Source organism: Molothrus aeneus, chromosome 11, assembly GCF_037042795.1.
Source record: "Molothrus aeneus isolate 106 chromosome 11, BPBGC_Maene_1.0, whole genome shotgun sequence".
Lineage (NCBI taxonomy): Eukaryota > Metazoa > Chordata > Aves > Passeriformes > Icteridae > Molothrus > Molothrus aeneus.
Genome location: NC_089656.1, coordinates 14,910,512 through 14,930,349, shown reverse-complemented (window position 1 = coordinate 14,930,349; position 19,838 = coordinate 14,910,512). Strand labels below are relative to the sequence as shown.

Sequence of the window (19,838 nt, the reverse complement as noted above, 5' to 3'; positions counted from 1 at the left end):
TTCCTGTGGGCTGGCAAGTGACCTCCTGTCCCAGCTCTCAGCAACGGCAGCAACCGCCCGGCTCCTGCCCCTGACAGCTCGGGGCTCTTTGCTTTCCCTTTCTCCCCACACTCCTGATGGCCCTGACCAGCCCAGAAAATGCTGGAGCATCCTCATCCTAAACTGGGCACCACCACAGGCCTCCAGGATGAAACATTCCCCTCCTGCCCCAGCTGGGTGGACGGGGATGATCCGCAGGCAGCTGGAAGGGGGATGGGAAATGTGGTGCTGTGTTTGCAAGAGGCACAGCCAGGACAGCCAGATTCTGCCTGGCTCCACAGGCACTGAGGGGATGATTCCCATCCTTTGATGTCTCCCTCTTCAGATCCCTGTCCTCCCTTTCTGCTGGGGAGTGGCAGTCCCTGGAGATTCCCAAGCCGTGATCCCTCCCTCCATAACCCCAGCAGCACCAGGCAGCCAGTGCTCTGCCAGGAGCACCATCATCAGTGCCACTAGCCTCAGCAGGACCCTCCAGGGTGAAATGCTGGGTCCTGCCCCAGAAATGGGATAGCCCAGATGAGAGATGGATCCCATTGGAGAGCCCACCAACGCACCCAGCAGAGACCCCAGAGAGCCACACTCAGAGAAAAACCGCTTTAATGGGCACAGATCTGGTGTGCAGGCATGCTCACTGAGCTCCTACATCACCCAAAAATAGACATTAAACAAAACAACAAAAATAGATCATTTCAGCTGCCTGAGAGTGTGGCAGGGGCAGAGTCATTCTGTCTTCTCTGGGGAAGGACCCTCATGGTGACCATCAGCAGGGCCGAAAACCGGGCCCTTCCCACCCATCACTCCTGGCCTCAGGATGTGGGAGGGGACATCCAAAGGCACTGGGGACCCTGTCCCTGCCCCTTCCACTTTTTACAGCCCCCACTGCCCAATAAGAATCCCTCCCTCCCTCCCTCCTGCCCCAAGGGTGCCAAGCCAGTCAGGATGAGAAAATTGGGGAGGGGGCCAGCAGAGGGGGGGGTGGCTGGCCCCACTGTGGGTCCCTGGGCTCCCTGTGGCACTACAGGGCAGGTGCAGTAGCAAAGCAGATGGTGTGCTCCTTCTTGTGGCCGTGCTTGGCATGGGGAGCTCTGGCACAGCCACCGCGGGGCTCAGCTGCTGCTGGGCTGCAGCTTGGCACTGTCAGAGCTGCTCTGGGAGTCAGGGGCCTTCCTCGCCTGCAGCACCATGGTCCAGTACCAGAGGAAGATGAGGAAACCTGGCAGAGGGGAGAGGAAGTGTCACAGACATCTTTTATGAAAAATCCTTTCCTTAGAACTTTTTCCCCCTGAGAAGCTGAGAGGCCTCAGGAGCAAAATGTAAACAATGGTTATCTGCTGCTGTGGAATGCAACAGGTGCATCTGGGATTGGTCTCATGCAGTTGTTTCTAATTCATGGCCAATCATAGTGAGCTGGCTTGGACTCTCTGTCCGGGACAGAAGCTTTTGTTATCATTCTTTCTTTTTCTATTCTTAGCTAGCCTTCTGATGAAATCCTTTCTTCTATTCTTTTAGTATAGTTTTAATATAATACATATCATAAAATAATAAGCCTTCTGAAACATGGAGTCAAATCCTCGTCTCTTCCCTCATCCTAAGACCCCCGTGAGCACGGGCACAAGGAAGCGTGGGTGAGCCCCCTTGAGGGACAAACCACAGTTGAGAGTGAGCCACACCCAGGCTGCCAGAGCTCATCCTGCACACCATCACCACCCCACCAACACCCCGTGAAAATCCTGCTGCTCTTCAGAGGAGCCCAGAGTCACTGGCTCACCTTGGAGGGAGTTGATGATGGTGAAGATGTAGAGGGAGACAAGGCAGAACACACCAGAGGTAAAGGAGAAGAAGATCAGCGCCCAGGGGATGCCCAGCAGGATGCTCAGCCCAAGGAGGGCCAGGACATGCTTGAGCTTGTGACCCTTTTTGTTCTGCCGGAGGATCTCCCGCACCATGGCCCCCAGCATGACCGAGTTAAAGAGGAACACCAGGCTGAAGAAACCCAGGTTCACGGAGTTATGGACCAGGGGGCTCGTGATCCAGCAGCTGGAGGGAGGAGAAAGGGCAGATTTATTATTTTATTATATATATTATATTAAGTTACTCTGTGTCCACCCACGGGGTCACGAGGAGGGGCTGGGAGAAGCACAGAAGTTGTGGAGCCAGCCCAGAGCCCACAGGGAGGGGGATCCCCTGGCACAAAACCCCAGAAAAGGCCCAGGCCATGGTGAAGGTTTGGCCAGCTGATTTTACCTATGGCCAGAGACCAGGTAACCCATGTGCCGTGACTCACATGGTTGCATTGATGGTTCTGCCATCAATGGATTCGTAGATGGGAATGGAGACGGGGCCATAGTTGGTCCAGCTTGCCAGGAGGATCACCATCACACAGAAGACAGGGAGCCCTGGGTGGAAAGAGCAGAGGGAAGTTGCTGCCCTACTCCCTGGCCTTTGGACCTTCTGGAAGGACTTGCTGGCCCTTTCTCCCTGCACAGAGCACAAGCCAACATCCTCCCTCCCAAAGGGAAACCAGGGATGGAACACACATCAGGGGCACCTGGAATAAGCCCCAGCCTGGGAGGGAGTGGTGCTGTGCTGACCCCACCTGGGGACCTCCCAGGGATGTAGATCTTTAGGCCATAAAGATCACAAGATCTTCCTGCCATGACCTCCAGCCCAGAGCATGGCAGAGAAGCATGGGCAATTCCTGCATCCAGCCCTGGGCTGTCCTGGATGTCTCCTTCAGAAAGAAAGGATCCTATTACTATTTAAAGATCCCAAGTGGTGGCTCTCCATTGAGGTCTCCATTGCTGGCTGATCCCCCAGGATGACCCACCCTTGCTTTAGCACCAGCTTCTGCTCTCAGCCTTCCAGTCTCACCAAGGCTCCTGACAGACAGCTGCTCCCCACAGCTGTGTCTCCATCCCCATCCAGGCCTTGTATCCCTAGGGAAAGACCCACCCCAGTGCCCCTCAGGGGGTCTCTGCCCCCCCATGCTCACCCCAGCCAACCAGGCAGAGCTTGAGCAGGAAATGGTCGTGGTAGGCGTTGAAGACTTCGATCACAAGCCTGTAGAGGTTGTAGCCCTCAATGCCCATCCAGGTGAGGCAGCTCAGGAGTGAGAAGTGCAGAAACAGCCCCCCAGCTGTGCAGATGGCCTCGCTGCTGCTGGCAGCCAAGTGCTCAGAGATGAGGAAGGTGATGTCCAGGAGGAAGATGGCAGCCAGCAGGTTCATGTGGATGTGCATGCTCGTGATCTGGTCTCGCTGTTTGCTTCTGCAGAACCAAAGGGAACAGGACTCACCACCCTGCCTGGCCAGCACCAGTGGTGCCCACAGCACCCCACAGCCCTCATGGGGCACCTTGCCCCAGCAGAAGAGCAAGGAGACCCTTTGGTAGTGCCAGGAACTGAGACACCAACCCCACTGAGAGACCATCCATCCCAAATCCAGCCCCTGCAGCTGACCCTGCATTGAAGATGCTCAGAGGGCTGAAGCATTTTCCTGTGGAGAGGCTGAGTGAGTTTGGGTTGTGCAGCCTGGAGGAGGCTCCAGACCTTAAAGCACCTTCCAGTGCCTAAAGAGAGCTGGAAAGGGACTTTGAACAAGGGCATGGAGTGACAGGACAAGGGAGAATGGCTTCAGTCTGAGGACAGGTTTAGTTTAGATATTCTGAAGAAATTGTGAGGATGGTGAGGCCCTGGCACAGGTTGCCAAGAGAAGTTTTGGCTGCCCCATCCCTGGAATTGTTCAAGGCCAGGTTGGATGGAGTTCTGAGCAACCTGGTGTAGTGGAAGGTGTCCCTGCCTGAGGCAGAGGGGTTGGAAATGAATGATCTTTCAGTGCCTTCCAACCCAAACCATTCTATATTTTATGATTCTAAGATTTCAGGTCTGAATCATCCACTTAGGATCAGTAACATGACTCAGGAGAAGACACTCATGTTCTCCTCCAGGTCCTTGAAAAGATCTTTGCATACTTCTGCTTGCTGCATCCATAACAATCAAGAAGATTTTCCAAAATCTTTGAAAAGAGCTGGTGTGTCTGAGCACCCTGCAGGAGACCTGACAGAGGGGGTGGACCCTGGACAGGAGAACTCTGCTTTCTTCAAACAAGGCTCCTTCATGATGCTTCTATCCAGGCCACCAACTGCTTGGAGAGCTTGTGCCCACCCAGGGGTTCATGGCCAGGGACAGGACACAGCAGGGAGTGTGGGGTGAACCATCAGACTGTACCTGAAGTAGAGGAAGAAAATGGTGCAAATGGAAGCCAAAGCTGAGATCAGGCAGCCAACGTAGCTTATGATACTCAGGTAATTCCTGTGCACAGAGGTGATGTCTGGAGAGGAAACCTGAGGAAGAGGAGGAGGAATGAGAGATGGTGAGGAAGAGCACCACTGGGAATGAAGTGAGGGATCTGAGGGAAGGTGCTACCCACCATGAGCACAGCAAAGTAGGTGAGGTGGTTGCACCTGCATTCTGTCTGGCTGCTCCCTGTCACTGTGGCACAGCCAGAGCTGTCCCAGCTCCCAGAGCTGCCTGTGCAAGAGAAAGGGAGAGCATCTGCTGAGCAGCAGGAACATCTGCCATGGCCTAAAGGATCTTCAGGGCCACGTGTCCATGGAAAGAGGGAGAACAAGAGTGGGGGGTCCCAGCTTGCCCCAGGCCAAGCACACATATTCAAACAGCCCCCTCGGCACAGCAACCCATCCCTGGGGAAGGGGAAAGCCTTAGGTTAGCTCTGGAGGGGAAAGGACCCTGACATCAGCCCTGTGGGGATGGCTTATGGAGATGGAGTGAGGAAGGGAGGTGCAGAGCAACCTTCACCCTGCTGGTGGGGCTGTGGTGCCTTGGAAAAGGGCCTGACTTCACTGCCGGGGGCACTCACCAGAGGTGTCCTCCTGCCAGAACACGCACAATGGGGTCACGTTCCTCTGCAACGACAAAACCACAGGCCCTGCTCAGGAGGCAGCTGTGGGTTTGCTGCATGCCCAGCACTTCTGATAGGGGACAGCACGGGGCAGGAGACGGGATGGTCTCAGGAGACAAAATATGACTTGGATAAACCAGACTGCCCCTACGATGGGAGTGGGCTCCAGGCAGAGACCACTCTGTTAACAGCTGATGGAGCAGATGCCTCCTTCCAGATCCTCTTTTCCAAACAAAGGGTTCAGCTTTGAACGGGCACCTGGCAGAGCCGTGATGAGCCAAGGTCCTGCTGACACAGTGTGCCCCAGCCCTGATAACAGTGCTGGATGTGACACACCTGCCATGAGGCATCTCCTGGAGAGGGGAGGGCGGTGCCACCACCAGCGCACACAGACAAGCCATGACTGTGATCAGCCCCGAAGCACAGCAGACCCTGCACAAGCAGGCCATGGGCAAGGACCTGCTGGACTGTGAGCCCACCCTAAGCTAGCAGGGGCTGAGCCCTCCTTGCCCCTCCATTCCTGGTGGGATCAGGTTCTGTGGGGCTGTTCTCCACCTACCGGGAGCTGGTCGTGGAAGAAGGTGAGCACCACTGGCTCGGAGAGGTTGGCCACCACTGTGTCCACCAGGGAGATGCTGACCACCTTGTCACCCAGCACGTGGCTGCTGTTTTCATCCTGTAGGAGAAGAGGAGGCAGTGGCAGGGTGGGAAGGGAGAGCAGCCAGGTGAGAAGCAGGGGAGGGTGCCCAAGAAGGTCCTGTGACTTTACCCATCAAGCTTTTAGCTCATCTTTGAAGCATCTTCTCCCAGTGAGCAGCAGCACCCTGGTCTGGGGGCACCCCTGCAGCCCAGGACCACGGGACACCCAGCCTGCCATTCACATGGGCATTACCTGGAACATGGTCTGCCTGTTGATGTCCATGACGAGCACCCTGTGCTCCACCACCTCCTCCCTCTCCTTCACCACCATGAACAGGCTGCTTGGCAGGTCCACTGTGAATCCCTGGACCTCTCCACTCTCCTGCAAAGGGACACTCATCAGGAAAGAGGTGTAGAGGGAGCATGCTGGGCCAAGAGCACCAGGGCAGACTTTGCAGGACCCACCTCTCTCAGGGGAGCAAAGGTGAGTGGCTGAGGAGCCCGGCTGGGCTGCACCCTCAGGACGGTGGCGTGCACAGTGGCCTCCCCAAAGGTCTGGTTCTGCCCTTCCAGCTCCACCTTGGCCAGCATCTTCTCCAGCTCCCCGAGTTTGCTGCTGGGCAAGGGGCACAGTGAGCTGGGTGCAGCAGGGGTGCCATGGCAGCAGCAGGAATGGGGTGAGCCAGGACTCACCGCCGGAGCCTCTGCTGCTCCCTGGCCCCCGGGGCTGCTGCCAGGGGCTGGGCAATGAGGCTGTCCAGGACACTGAGCTGCTCCTCCACATCCTGCTCCCACACAGGCATGCTCTCTGGAGAGGCTGGAGGAATGGAAATGCCATTAAATGCATGGGCACAATTGGCTTCCTGATGCCCCAAAATAACTGGCAGAGCCCTGGTGGGAACAGAAAGCAGAGGGCTTCAAGGTGATCCTGAGCCAGGAAAGCTGATAGTGACCCCAACCTACAGGGCTTTCCTGCCAACCAGAACTCAGCTCCCACTGAGGCCATGGGGACCTCATGGTAGAGACTGGACCCTGAGAAACCACTGCAAAGACCTTAATTTTCTGGGATTTTAGGCAGCATTTTGAAAATCTCCACCTTTAGGGATGCTGGGTACCAGGCCTGTCTTTGGGCTGCTTCAAGAAAACCTACATCCCCTTCAATCACCCTTCACACCAGGCTAAACCACACACTGGGAAACAACCAGTGCTCTGATGACGACTAAGGAACAGGCTGGGGACAAAACAACCCTTCAATTTCCTTAAAATAACATTAAATTGCATTTACCAGGGAAGAAGTATTCAGCTTTAGCATCCAGGGAGGTGTTCTTCCCACCCTTTATGATATAGGACACGTTGAAGATGTTGGCTCTGGTTCTTTCAGTCTTCTGACTCTCCTGTCCCCAGGAGATGCTGCTGGATGTGTCCCCACCCAGGGGGATGCTGTGCTTCCCATACACCAGCTGCAGGCTCCTGTTGGACTCAAACCAGAAGATGCAGAAGCGGTACCTGCCCAAGGTGGGGGGCAACCTGTACTTGTAGTAAGAGTTTCTCCTGCTTGGCAAAAAGGGCCTTTTTATGATCAGAGCCTGGGCCGTGTTCTCGATGGAGATGGTGGCAGGGCCGTGCTGGAAGATGGCAGAGCTCTCCTGGGTCTGGTTCCGGTCACCACAGAAGCGAAAATCCTCTTCCCTGTGGCCACTGGCTCCCAGCCCTGTGTTGTACAGGCACACAGGGACAGCAGATCAGCTGCAGGGACAGCCAGCCCTGCAAGCACCCCAGCCCTGCAGCAGCTGTCACACGTGGCACACCAGGCTCTCCACCCCAGTTATCCCAACCCTTAAAAGGGCCATGGTCCTGCAGGCTGAGTGACACCAACCACGTCCCCAGTGTCACACCCACGCTGCTGACAGGGCCCTTTGGGCAACAGGACCTCCTGTCCTTCAGGGACACCCTCTCCCATGTGCCACCACCCACATCAGCAGACCTGTCCATTCCCTGGAGGGAGGGATGGATGGAGGGATGGATGGATGGATGGATGGATGGATGGATGGATGGATGGATGGATGGATGGATGGATGGATGGATGGATGGATGGATGGATGGATGGATGGATGGATGGATGGATGGATGGATGGAGGGATGGATGGAGGGATGGATGGAGGGATGGATGGAGGGATGGATGGATGGAGGGATGGAGGCCACCTCCTCTCCCTGGAAAGGACACATTCTGCCCAAGAGACCCACCAGAGCACATCGTCCCAGGAGATGTTTTACTTCTGTGGAAGCTTTGGTTGCACACATCTCATGGTGCCCCTCAGCCAATGTTTTGGGGCTGCCAGTTACTCCCAGCAGCCCAAACCCAGCCCACCATCCCAAGGCAGGACAGTCTACCTTGGAGGAGGGAGAGAAGGAGCAGGAAGAGGACCTTCATCCTGGGCAGCTCTACCTTGGCTTGGCCTTCAAGGTGACAGCAGAGCCTGAAAGGGTACAAAGGGAAGGGACCACATGAGTATTTGAGCATCCCCCATGCCATGAGGGCAGGGATGAGAGCAAAGGCTGTGCAGGTGGGACACCAGCTGGTGTCACAGCCAGCTCCCTTTGCCTGTGCCTCCAGAGGAGCCAGGAGCACTGGGCATCCAAGCTGGCTGTGGGCTGGAAGGAAGGCAGAGGCTGGGAGCCCGAGCTCTGAGCATGGAGAGGGTGCCCCAGCACTCCAACCCAAGAATCCACACAGGAGGGGTCCCAGGGTGCCCCAGCACTCCAACCCAAGAATCCACACAGGAGGGGTCCCAGGGTGCCCCAGCACTCCAACCCAAGAATCCACACAGGAGGGGTCCCAGGGTGCCCCAGCACTCCAACCCAAGAATCCACACAGGAGGGGTCCCAGGGTGCCCCAGCACTCCAACCCAAGAATCCACACAGGAGGGGTCCCTCCCCTCTTCCGCTCTCAGCTCCACATCTCAGTGAACACCCTGACTTGTTATCATAAGTGATAGGAACAGAAGGAAACTGTGGTTTCCTAATTTTCCAGCCCTGAAATTATTTTCTTGTATGTTTTCAGCTCCTGCAGATTAGCTGAGGAGCTGGGCACATTGCAAACCACCCCATCGTTTCAGCCTGCAGAAACAGGCTCTCCCAGGCACATCCTGGCAATGCCAGCACAGCAGCCATGGCTGCCCAAATCTGCTGCTCACAACCAGCTGGGCCACATCCTGCACAGCCCCTTTGCCCATCCTTTCATCTGCCACCCTGCTCCACCACCCTTTTCTTTATCTTTGCACGTGGAAGAGCTTCTGTGACCTCCGCCCAGGCCAGCACTGAGCACCCTCAAGTGCTCCCACACCCCTGCACTCACCCAGCCACCGCCTTCACACATACAGCTTTTTTCATTGTGCTTTCCGCCTGCCCCAGGCCACAGACTGCACCTCCAGCTCTGCTGGGATGCACCAAATGTGGCCTCCTCCTCACCCTGCTGTCACTGCAACCATGGGACACACCCTGCCAGGGTCTGTACCCTGCAGAAGCCCCTCAGGGTGGGACAGCATTGGTGGAGCTGTCAGAGCTGCTGGCCCAGCCCAGCACTTGTCAATGCCCAAAGTGAAGCCAGCACCCTTGGCCACTGCTGTACCCACTCCTGCACTGCTCTCAAACACCCCCCAAAACCTACCAAGTTGTCAAAACTGTTTTGTTTGCACCAACCAGCATCACCTGCAAAGGCTCACAGCTCTCCCAGATGCTCAAGGGTCATCAGATGCTCAATAACTCATTAGCAGATTTCTCCCACCAGCACAGGCTTTTCTGGAAGTTTCTCCAGCAAGCACAGATCCTGCAGAGGTGTACAGCCCACTCCACATCCTTCCCCCCCTGTTTCTTGTGGCAATTTATCATCAGTGGACGGGGGCTTCGGGTTGTTAATTAACCTGCTGCCGTGGCTGTAGCTAAGTGACACTAACGAGGTCTCCCAGTGTGAGCTGGGAGGGTTTTGCACAGGCGTGACTTGGCAGGAGTAAATGGATTTGGATGGGGCTGGCACCCCAGTGCCTTGCCACACACTTAGGAATCTCACCTATATATCCAAAAAACATGGACCTGGGGTGGCAAAATGCTGTGGGTAATGGAAAACACCTGGAGCACTTAAAAGCAATGGAGCTTCAACCATGTTGAGGCAGCACAGAGCTGGCAGGCCAATAAAGCATTGCCGCTGGATGGGGAATACTGAATGCTAATGAGGCCTCAGCCCACCCCACTGTGCTGACATCTTTAAGGTTTAATTGGGAAGGTTGGAGGAGAGGATCAGCCGCTTTCAGTGTTACTCAGCTGGGACCAGAAATCCCTGTGGGAAGCAGGGTGGGGGAGCCGGTATTTCGGTATTTCCCCTCCGAGCCCTGTGTGCTCCTGCTGGCCCGACCCTGATTGCCGCTTCCTGAGCTGAACAATAGCAAGAGAAAATCCCCTGAAAATGGTTTCACTGTGAGAAACCAGGGCCTCCATCCACACTGGCAACAAGCACAGCAAAGGGAGCAGGATGTGCTGGGTTCTCGTCAGGGCTGAATCCTGCCTCGTCATCTTCCCATGCCCGGATGGCAGTGGGGAAAAATTCCTGGCTTGGTGTCAAAATCAACCAGATCACATACAAAGAGGTGGCAGACACTCTGCCAGGGCTGCACAGCTTGGAGCAGGCTCCCTTATCAGCAGAGAGGGAGGCTTATTCCTGGGCACCAGTTCTTATCCTCCCATCACCATTAAGGTACTGGCCTTGGGAAGAAAAGCCAAAGCATCATACTGAGGTCTCTAAACGTCAGGTGAATGGAGGGCAGGGGGAAAAGACTTAAAACCCCACAAACAAAGGTGTTTACTACAACCTTACTGCCTTCTGGGTGACTTGGCAGCAGGCATTTAAGCTTTTGGAGGTGGCACGTGGCTTCTGGACATGACGTTTTTCCCAAGGAGAAGGGAAGATGTTACTCCCAGCTCTGATGACTCAAACAAACAGAGGATGCAGGGAGATCCAGGAGCTTTTATCTGTTTTCCTTCCAGCTCCGTTAGGAAAGTGACGCTCTGTTCCTCGAGGTGTGAGTGAGTCTGAACTCGTCACCACAGTGGTTACTCAGGCACTCAGCAGCATGATGAGGAAACTGTGGCACAGAGAGGCAAGCCACGACAGGTTCCTGGAGATGCAAAACAGCTTTGGACAACCAGCCCTTCATTGTAGGGACCAAAAACAATGTGCCCTGGCTCTGGAGCTGTACAGGACGTGAGCACCCCATGGGGGTCCCCCTGCAAAGGGATGCCCCAGCGTCAGTGTCTGAGTGCTTCACAAAGTGCCCTTGTCCTTGGCCGGTGGTGCGTGCCCAGGGCCAGCCTCACGTTATTCATGGCATTGGCATGCGATTCCCAGCACTGGTGGGCTTGGCTGATGCCCAGGGAGTCAAGGGGCAGCTGCACTGTGCCAGCAGCCTGGCACTGCCAAGCTGTGCCTTGGGGTGCTTCGGCTTTTCCCGGGCCATGGCACTGCACAGAGCACCCAGCACCTTCCAGATGAGCCTTGCCAAGAGGATGAAACCAGATCTGCTGGTGATTCCCACGGGAACGGCACAGCTCCCTGCCAGATCTGCTCTTTGCCAGCCACTGGCAGCCATCCCTTCCCACAAAGGCTGGCATCCCTCCACACAAAGGTGGGGAGAACCAAGGGGAGGCTGGCACAGGCGCCTGCCAGTGCCTGCAGCTCCTGGGACGCAGCATTTGCTTAGAGCTGGGTCTTGATATTCAAAACTTTTTTAAAAATTTCCATTTCCTAAAAAACACCACAAACAGAAGTACCACAGTCAACTAACCCAGCACTTCCTCCAGTGCCAGGGCAACACGGCACCTAGCTCAGCCACACATGAAGCCTTGTGGCTCCAGCAGCAGCCACACACACTCTGCAAAGGACCAGGTACACCTACGCTGGGCTGAGGCTGACGTGACACGGTTACAACACAGTGCAAGGACATCTCTGGCCACAGGGATACAGACAGTTGTCCCTGCCACACGCTGCCACCACACAGTCTTCTCTGAGAGCAGCCCCATTTCTCCTCCTGCACATCCCCCTTCCAAATCACTCCCTTGGGTTTCAAATGGCTCCAAAACACCCTGTCCACTCCTTGGGTTTCAAATGGCTCCAAAACACTCGGTCCACTCCCGGGTCTTCCCATGAGCAAGGTCCTCATGGCCTGCCTCTGCTGCAGGTGCCAGGCAAGGGAAGTGCAAAGTAGCTCAGGACCACCCCAAATCAGGTTCCCAAGTATTTGGCATGGAAAGCAAGGTGCTGGAGCCTAAGTGAGGGCAAAGCCTGCAGCACCCAATGAGCCAGGTGACAGACTGTGGACCTCCCAGATTCCTGCCAAAGCCCAGCTGTCGGGTGAGCTGATGGGAAAGGAGCTGGTGAGTCCAAGAGCTCCTGAAAAGCAGGCGCCAGCAGGCTGAGCCCAGCTGGTCCCGTGCAGACATTGGCACGCTGGGAGCGACCCATCCTGCTGCCTGTGAACCACAGAGCTCTGCCCCTGCACCCACGGGTGCCACCGCAAGGTGCAGGGATGGCCAGCCCCAGGGATCCCCCTTCAGCCAACACACAGTTGCTCCAAACCTGTTCCTCTGCAAATAGCAGCCCCCAGGCCGCAGGATTAAGAGCTGGACTGCAACCAAGTATGCAGCATTTTCAGGCCTTGGCTTAATTCACGTAGGAGCTGTGAACCCAGCAAGGGACATGGCAAACCCCACTGTGGCTGCAGTCCCAGGCTCAAAGGATTTGCCCCCTCCCCATCTCTGCAACACTCCTGGCTCCCTGATGGTGGGGGAGCTTGTGGGGGGGTGGGGATGGGGGCTGGGGGGGTTACTGCAGCCCTCAGACCATGAAATGAGCTTTGGCTGCCTTCCCTCCACAACAGCCACTCGGACTTGCTGCCAGGAGGTTATTCCAGGAGACTTCATTTCAATTCTCCAGCTGGTCTCACTGAGCTGTGCTGGTCTCTCTGGAGGGGCAGCACAGACAGTGGGTAGAGACCACCCCAAGCATCCTACATCCCGTATCCCACAGAGACATGCCAGGACCGGCACGAACAAACTGGGATGTTGCAGGAGGAATCCCCCCAAAAGGCATTTTAGGGAAGGGAGATCACCCTGTCGAGACATGCCGGCGATCCCACGGGATGCTGCACCCTCCGCCGGGAGGGAGGAGAGGAAGGAATGAGGTGTGCTGGTGGTTCCCAGAAAGTGGGAAGCAATGGCCACACACCGGCCGGGGCTTCGAGGAGCTCAGCTCTGCCGCTGGCAGCAGCGCCGGTCCCGGCAGCTCCGGGGCTTTTGCGGCTTCATGGCCCAGGAATCCAGCCTGGCTGCGGGGCAGGCGAGTGCGAGCCCACGGCGCAGGGATGAAGGTTGGTTTCGCAGATCACTGGCACCACGGCCACCAGCAGAGTCCCCGGGCGCTGCCCAGCCGCACGCATCACCCCCAGCGCTGCGCCCCCGCACCCGGAGAGGGGTGCCGCTCAGCCCCCAGAGAGACCCCTCCGCTCCATCCATCCAGCCAGGCTGCTCCCTGCCCAAGCAAGCCGGGGCGCTGCCGGTGCCGCCGTCCGCACGGAGCCCCCGCACCCCATTCACTCCCGTTCCGCCGCTCTGCCCGCGCCCGCAGCATCCCCTCTGCTCCCGGTACCGGGCAAACGCCCCTCAGCGCGGCCTCTGGGACTCCCACGGGGGGCACCGGGCTCCGCGATCCTCCCCCGTCCCGGCTCAACCGCTCCCCGTTGCTTCCATACCTGGAGTCAGTGCGGGCTCGGCTCGGCTCGGCTCGGCTCGGCCCGGCCCGGCACCGCCCGGCTCGGCCCGGCTCCGCTCAGCTGGGCTAGCACGGCTCGGCACGGCTCGGCCCCGCTGCCCCGCGCACCTCTGAGCGCGGCTGCTCAGCGCGGTGCCCCGGGAGCCGTGCCCCGCCCCGTCCCCTCGCGGCCGGTGACTCAGCGGGGCGGTACCGGCACCGCTCCCCCCGCACCGACCCCTCCGAGAGCCCCCGGGATCGCTGCGGGGTCGCCGCCGTCCGGCACGGCACCTGCCCGCTTCTGCTCGGCCCGGTTCGGTTCGGCTCGGCGCGGCCCGCAGCGCCTCCAGCCCGGCTCGGCTCAGAGCGGTATCCCGGGACCGGCGGCCCCAGCCCGTTCCCCGGCGAGACCCCCCGAGATCGCCGCCCCCGGTCACGGCACCTGCCCAGAGAGCCCCGGGCCGGCAGCACCGGGGGCTGCGGCCCCCCCGGGCCGGTACCGGCCCCGGCACCTCCGTGGGCTGGGGAGCTCGGCTGGGGACAGCCGGGCGTGCCGCGTCCCGCCGCCCTTCAGCTGCGGGCTGGCGGGCGTCCAGCGGCGGAGCCAGCAGGCTGCACGCCTGACTGCCAACGGGATTAAAAAATAACAATTAATGGGAAAGCAGCCGGGACGGAGTGTCCCGGTGACCCCTGTCCCGCTCCCCTGGAGCAGGGTGTGAGGGAGGAAAGGAGCAGGGCAGGGAGCCCAGATCCCAGGACAGGGAGGAGAGAGACGCACAGCGCTCCCCTGGAGCAGGTGGGATGGGGTGTGGGGCGTAGAGCCTGGACGCGACCACAGCGCCCTCAGCACCCACCCCAGGGCTGGAGATGGTGGAGATGGGCACCCCGGGGCTGCAGGCAGCGCTGTTGGAGCGGGTAAAGCTGCTCCTGCAGCGCCTGCACCCAGCCCTTTGTGTGTGCCGCGGGAAACAGCCGGGCTGGAGAAAGCCCAGACCAGGGAGAGGAGGGAGCAGGGCGGGAGAAGTGCCCTGGGTAAATAGTTGCTCTTGCAGATATTTTCAATGGCTTGAATGAGACTTTTCTTTCTGCAGGGGGAAGGGCGCGAACAACTTCCCTCTGCAGCAGGGAAGGTGATGGACCTTGATCCACGAGGATTGTGCCAGCGCGGGTGCCATGGCTGCTTTGGGATCCCTGCAGCAGGGGGCATCCCGCAGTTTACATCACCCCACTGGGTTAATTTCCAGCTCCAAGCCTCAGTTTCCCCGGCTGCCACGGGACAAGGCTCCCATGGGAAGCAGCTCACATGGCCGGACCGTGGCTAAAGCGGCCGGACCATGGCTAACAGAGCTGCCTTTGAAGTCCGGCCGTCCCCACGCCTCGGGGAGCTGGGCGAGCTCTCAAACGCACTGCTCGGAGCAGCCAGAGCCGAGGGAGCATCGCGGGGAGCCAAACCTCCCTCCCACTGCGGTCATCCCGACCGGCTCCTTGGGAAAACGCCATAAATCCACCTCCCGGGAATAGCCCTGCTAAACCCAGGATCAGGCTCTCCTGGAGAGGGGAATTAGGTGCAGACCCCTCGGACCAGCGAGGAAAGGATTCTTTTTGCTGCTGCTCGTGGAACAAAGAGTCTTTTGTCTGCATCCGATGTTATCAGAAGTTATTTTTAGGTCAACGCCTGCACTTGCTGGTGTTGTCGGGATTATCTCTGAGTCGACAGACCTTCAAAGACTCTGCCTGAGCACGAAGAGGGAGGAAATCCTTGTGTTGTCTCTTGGAAGGGACATTTGCCCTTGTACTCGGCCTGATAAGGGTTTATTGCTTCAACTGGGGAATTCCTATGAAAGCCCTACAACTTCTTAAGAGTCCTAAGAACTCCTAAATCCATTAAAGCGCCTAAATATGCTTAAAGTTCCTGAAAGTCCTAAAAGATCCTGAAAGCCCTGAAAGCTCCTAAAGCCATAAAATGTCCCGAAAACCCTACAAGATCCTAAATGCCCTAAACCCCCATAAACCCAAAAAGTTCCTGAATATCCTTGAAGTTCCTAAAAGCCCTAAAAATCACTAAAAGCCCTAAGAGTTTCCAAACCTCTTAAAAGTTCCTAAAAGCCCCAACAGTTCCCAAACCCCCTTCAATTTCCTAAAAGCTCTAAAAGCTCCAAAAGAACGCTAAGACTTCCAAAATCCTCTAAAAGCCCTAAATGTTGCTGAAAGCTCCTCAAGGCTGCGGCGGCGGGAGGGAGGGATCAGCAGATCGCGGCGGCGGGGCGAGGGGATGGGCAGACTCCGGCAGGAGAGGGCACGCCGCACCGGGGCTGCTGCCAAACAAGGGAGACAAGCGTGGGCAGGGGAGCCCTGGCGCCGTCTGCAGCCGAGAGCTGTGCCCAGCAATGCCAGGGTGCCCAGACACCCCCAAAACCTCTCGGGTGCTGCCAGCAAAATGCCACCATAACCAGGGCTCAGCCCAGCTCCGGTGGATGGAGGAGGATGAGGATGAGGAAGCAGAAAGGGGCTGGTGGGAGGGGATGCCTCTAGATCTCTCATCCAAATCTGGTGAGCAATGCCAGAGCAGCCTGGGGAGTCTCTAGGGGAGTGTCTCAGCTACCTTTGAGCGGCTGTGGGCGCTCGTGTTCCCCCCTCGCTGCTGCTCCACCTCCTGAGCCTTCCTCCTGGAAAAACATCCGGTGAGGAGGTGGGTCCGCCCCACCCCACGTCGGGATTTCTCCTTCAACGAAAACAGCGACACAACAGGTGCCAGGGCAGTAAAACCGAACCTGTAGGCACAGCAATAAACCGGATCATTTGTTTAGGTTCGGCTTTGCAAATAAACTCCGGGTGATGTCAGAAAAGTCTGGGGGGAAATTGGTCCCCGCGTGTGTCTGCACGAGCATCGGGTGAGGATGCTCCCATGGGATGCAGTAACTGGGCTCGTCAGCTCCCCAGCAGACAAGTCCCAAAAGCAGATCCCAAAATGGACCCAAGGTCTTCTCCAAACCTTCCATTTCCCACGTGGATTTACTGTTTTTCCTGGCTGCCTGTTTCCCCAAAATCTGTGGCATTTGCTATAATTCCACAGCTTTGCTCCTGGAGCCAAGGCTGGCTCTGAAGCCTGAAGGCACCTTGGTTCCACCAACCCTCCTCTCCTGGGGAGAAAAGGATGGCACAGCCCCTCCAGCAGCCCAGCCCTGGCTCCTGCCAGGCAAGGTGCCCAGAAAGGGAAATGGCACCAATTCTCCTCGAGAAGGTCATAGGGGCCAGGCCCCCTCCTGCCCATGCCCAGGTGCTGGATGGAGCCAGCCCTGGCACCGTGGCACTGGGGGGGTGGGAGGCTCGATCCCAACCCCTGCTCCCTGGGGAGTGCTCCAACCTGCTCCTGGTGTGGCAGGCTGGGAAAAGGGTGACCGGCAGTGGGCTCAGCTGCCCAAGAGCCAGCGTGTCCCACCAGTCCCCAGAAGGTTTAGTTCCCTGGGGACCTCCCAGGGATGCTGTTCCCGCTGCAGGAGGCAATCATCGAGCGATTGTTTTCCAAGCACCACCGGATACCGGAGCAAGGTGAACGCACGGCAGCCAGAGTGACTCACAGCACAAACCCCCAAATCTGGAGATGGGGAGAACGGGCACGGAAAGCGCTGGGATGTGACTCTCCAGCGATGGGGCTCATGGGGGGAAAGTCGGGCGCTTGGCACCTCCCCAAAGCCGCAGGCTCTCAGTGAATAGCTGAAGTCACCGCCGGAGCGGTGAGCCATGCACAGCTCATCCCGTGCGAGCGGGGGCAGCGCGGGGCCCGGAGGGCAGCGGGGAGGGGACGCAGAGCCCCGGCGGGACGGGGGCACTGACGGGAACGCGGCGGCGCTGGCTGCCCTTTGTGCCCGGAACAAAGAACAACAGCCAGAGGCTTCCTTCGCTGTCCAGAAGCGGGAAGGAGCCAGAAAGGGAAATGTCACTCGGCAGAGAGGGGCAGCGTGTCCGGTGGGGCTCTGTCCCCTGCCAGAAACGGGCACACCGGCTCATGGCACCTCCCTGGTTCACCCTGCAGGGACAAGTGTGGGGGCTGTGGGGACCCTGATGTCGCCACAGGCGGATTTGCCATGCTGCGATGCTGGTCTGCATTCCAGCAGGCAGAGCGGGATGTCCAGCTCCAAACCTCAGTCATCAGGAGAGGAAAAATCCCGGTAACATTTCCAGGTGATGTCTGGTCTATGCGAATGCACCATGGGCTCAGGACCGACTCGCTGCCCCCAGCTGATGGATTTTGTCCCTGCAATTTGTCCTGGCTACTTATTTCCACAGGCTGGATTGCTTCAACTCCTCCCGAAAGTGTTTGGTCACCTTGAGGAGCTCTGCTTGGCTCTGCCTTCCTCAGTGAGAGCGGGAGGAAAGCCGAGTATCAGCTCACTTACTCACTCGCCATCCTCTCCTCCACCCAAACTCGTCTGCCCGATGCCAAGACAAAGCCCTGCTCACCCATTTTCCCGTCGCCCCAGGGCTGCGGGTGGCCTCCACCCCTGCGCTGGATTTGGGGCGAGAGGGAGGGCGTCTGGTGTGATGCTGTCGTGGCTGAAAACACAGGCTCGGGGTGGTTTTGTGATGCCACGGCCGTACAGCCGCTCCTGCCAGCCTGCAGCCGTGCTGGCACCGAGCGGACCTGGGGGATGTAAGCGGAGATCTCCCGCTTTTCACCGTGCCTCGTGAGACGCGCAGTGACAGCTCCTCAAGGGGGCTCAGAGGTCCCCTACCATTTGTCAGGGGACATTTCGGCACCGCTCACCGCCACCGGCCGTCCCTGCGCCTGCACATTCCCGATGTGGGACCATTCCTGCGATCCTTGTGCCATCTAGTGGGACCTGCACCAACCACCCGGCGGGTGTCCGAGCGGAGCAGAGCCCGGCCAGAGGCGACCGGCTCAGCCGGCAGCGGAGGGGACCCACACGGGCAATGCAAACGCGCTGCTAAAGAGAAGCAGCGGCCACTGCGGGTCGCTAACAGAGACACATGGGCAGCCCCGCGGTCCCCAGGACACACAGCACCCCAAGCTGCAGCCCCTCAGCAGCAGCTCCCACCACCCAGAGATTCAGCTTTTAGCCCCAGGGCTGTGCCCAGAGTGTCAGGGTGCTCAAACTGTCCCGCGGGGCAAGCTGTGCCTGGCACCCTCGCTGTGTCTGCTGTCTGTGCTGTGCCCAGCCTGCCTGGGAAATGTGGTGTGCCAGGGGTTCCTGGGGTGCACAGGGTGCTGATCTCCACTCTCTGTGAAAGGACACAGGAGGTGGAATGAAGTTGCTGCAGGGGAAGTTGAGTTTGGGCATTAGGAAAAGGCTTTTCACTGAGAAGGTGGTCAGATACGGGGACAGGCTCCCCAGAGAAGAGGTCATGGCATCAAGCCTGGCAGAGTTAAGGAGTGTCTGGATGATGTTCTTAGCAAACATGGTTTGCTTTCAGGTTGTCCTGCAAGGGGCAGGGAGTTGGCCTCAGTGTTTCTTATGTGTCCCTTTGAACTCAAGATAGTCTGATCCTGTGATACCACAGTGGATGCTATTGCCAGGATGGAGCCACAACACTCCATGACACCCCCAGTGGCCACAGCACAGCCCTCCAGCAATGCCAGCTGGCCTAGCTGAGGGAACAAAGGTCTTTTTTTTACCCAAAATCGTTAGGTTTGCCCCAAAAGGCTTCATCTTGTGCTTCATCTTGGCTGCTGGGTCCAGCTGCAGGGATGTGGCCATGAGCAGAGTTGCAGGGAGCAGGGGTGACTCAGCCACAGCAGTGCTCATTGTGGGGCAGCAGTGCCACGCTGTGCTTGCCCAGCACCTGCATCCACTCGTGTCACATTTCTAGCTCTCAGTTCATGACTTAGGGCAATTCTCTGCTTCAGTCTGACCTATCCCAAATGGGGGCCCTTTGGGAACAGATTTAAGGGACCTGCTGGCCTTGGCCAGGGTGGAAACCCAGAACTAGAGGAGAAGGGCATCAGGACGGTGATGCTTGGACCACAGACGTGGGTCAGTGGCCACATCTTTTGGTTACACACCCCAGATCAAGGAGGTTTGATTTTTGCAAGGGTAAGCCCCACAAATCCCAGGATGCTGCAATGCATCCTCGAGCCTGCTGGTGTCACCAAGCCACGCATGTCCGAGCAAACAGTAAAGACACGCTTGGATAAAACTTTGCCGGTTTTAGCGCCGGGAGCGGGTTAAAGCCGCAACCACGCGCCCGCAGCTCTGGCCAAGCCGCCTGCAAAATCGCTTCACCGGCTGCAAGAGACGGCGCCGGCTCCCCTGGCACAAGACGCTGGGATAGGGGCGTAGGAGAGGAAAGCATCCCTCGCCTCCAGCTTTTTGGGGTTGTTTCCAGCTGGAAAAAAAAAAAAAATCCGATCTTGGAAAGAAGTTTTGCTTTAATTTGATTTGGTTTCCCCTGCCTCGCTCGATCCTGGAGGAGAAAAAGTTGCTGGT

General features: G+C 57.9%; 1 protein-coding gene across 2 annotated transcripts; it reads right to left on the bottom strand.

Annotated features, from left to right (window-relative positions):
- Nucleotides 1–619: 619 nt before the first annotated feature.
- LOC136561088 (adhesion G-protein coupled receptor G1-like) lies at nucleotides 620–13,516 on the bottom strand. Of its 2 annotated transcripts, none has more exons than XM_066557215.1 (14): nucleotides 13,394–13,516; nucleotides 7,989–8,074; nucleotides 6,883–7,308; nucleotides 6,291–6,414; nucleotides 6,063–6,213; nucleotides 5,851–5,979; nucleotides 5,518–5,634; nucleotides 4,917–4,962; nucleotides 4,467–4,567; nucleotides 4,265–4,380; nucleotides 3,032–3,306; nucleotides 2,324–2,435; nucleotides 1,808–2,076; nucleotides 620–1,252 (listed from the first exon to the last, which is right to left on the bottom strand). In XM_066557215.1, the coding sequence occupies exons 2-14, from the start codon at nucleotides 8,026–8,028 to the stop codon at nucleotides 1,146–1,148; spliced, it is 2,013 nt and encodes a 670-aa protein (XP_066413312.1). In that variant the 5' UTR covers nucleotides 8,029–8,074; nucleotides 13,394–13,516; the 3' UTR covers nucleotides 620–1,145. The 2 variants fall into 2 exon arrangements, with proteins under 2 accessions (XP_066413312.1, XP_066413313.1); XM_066557216.1 differs by having other exon boundaries at nucleotides 6,063–6,210.
- Nucleotides 13,517–19,838: the final 6,322 nt, after the last annotated feature.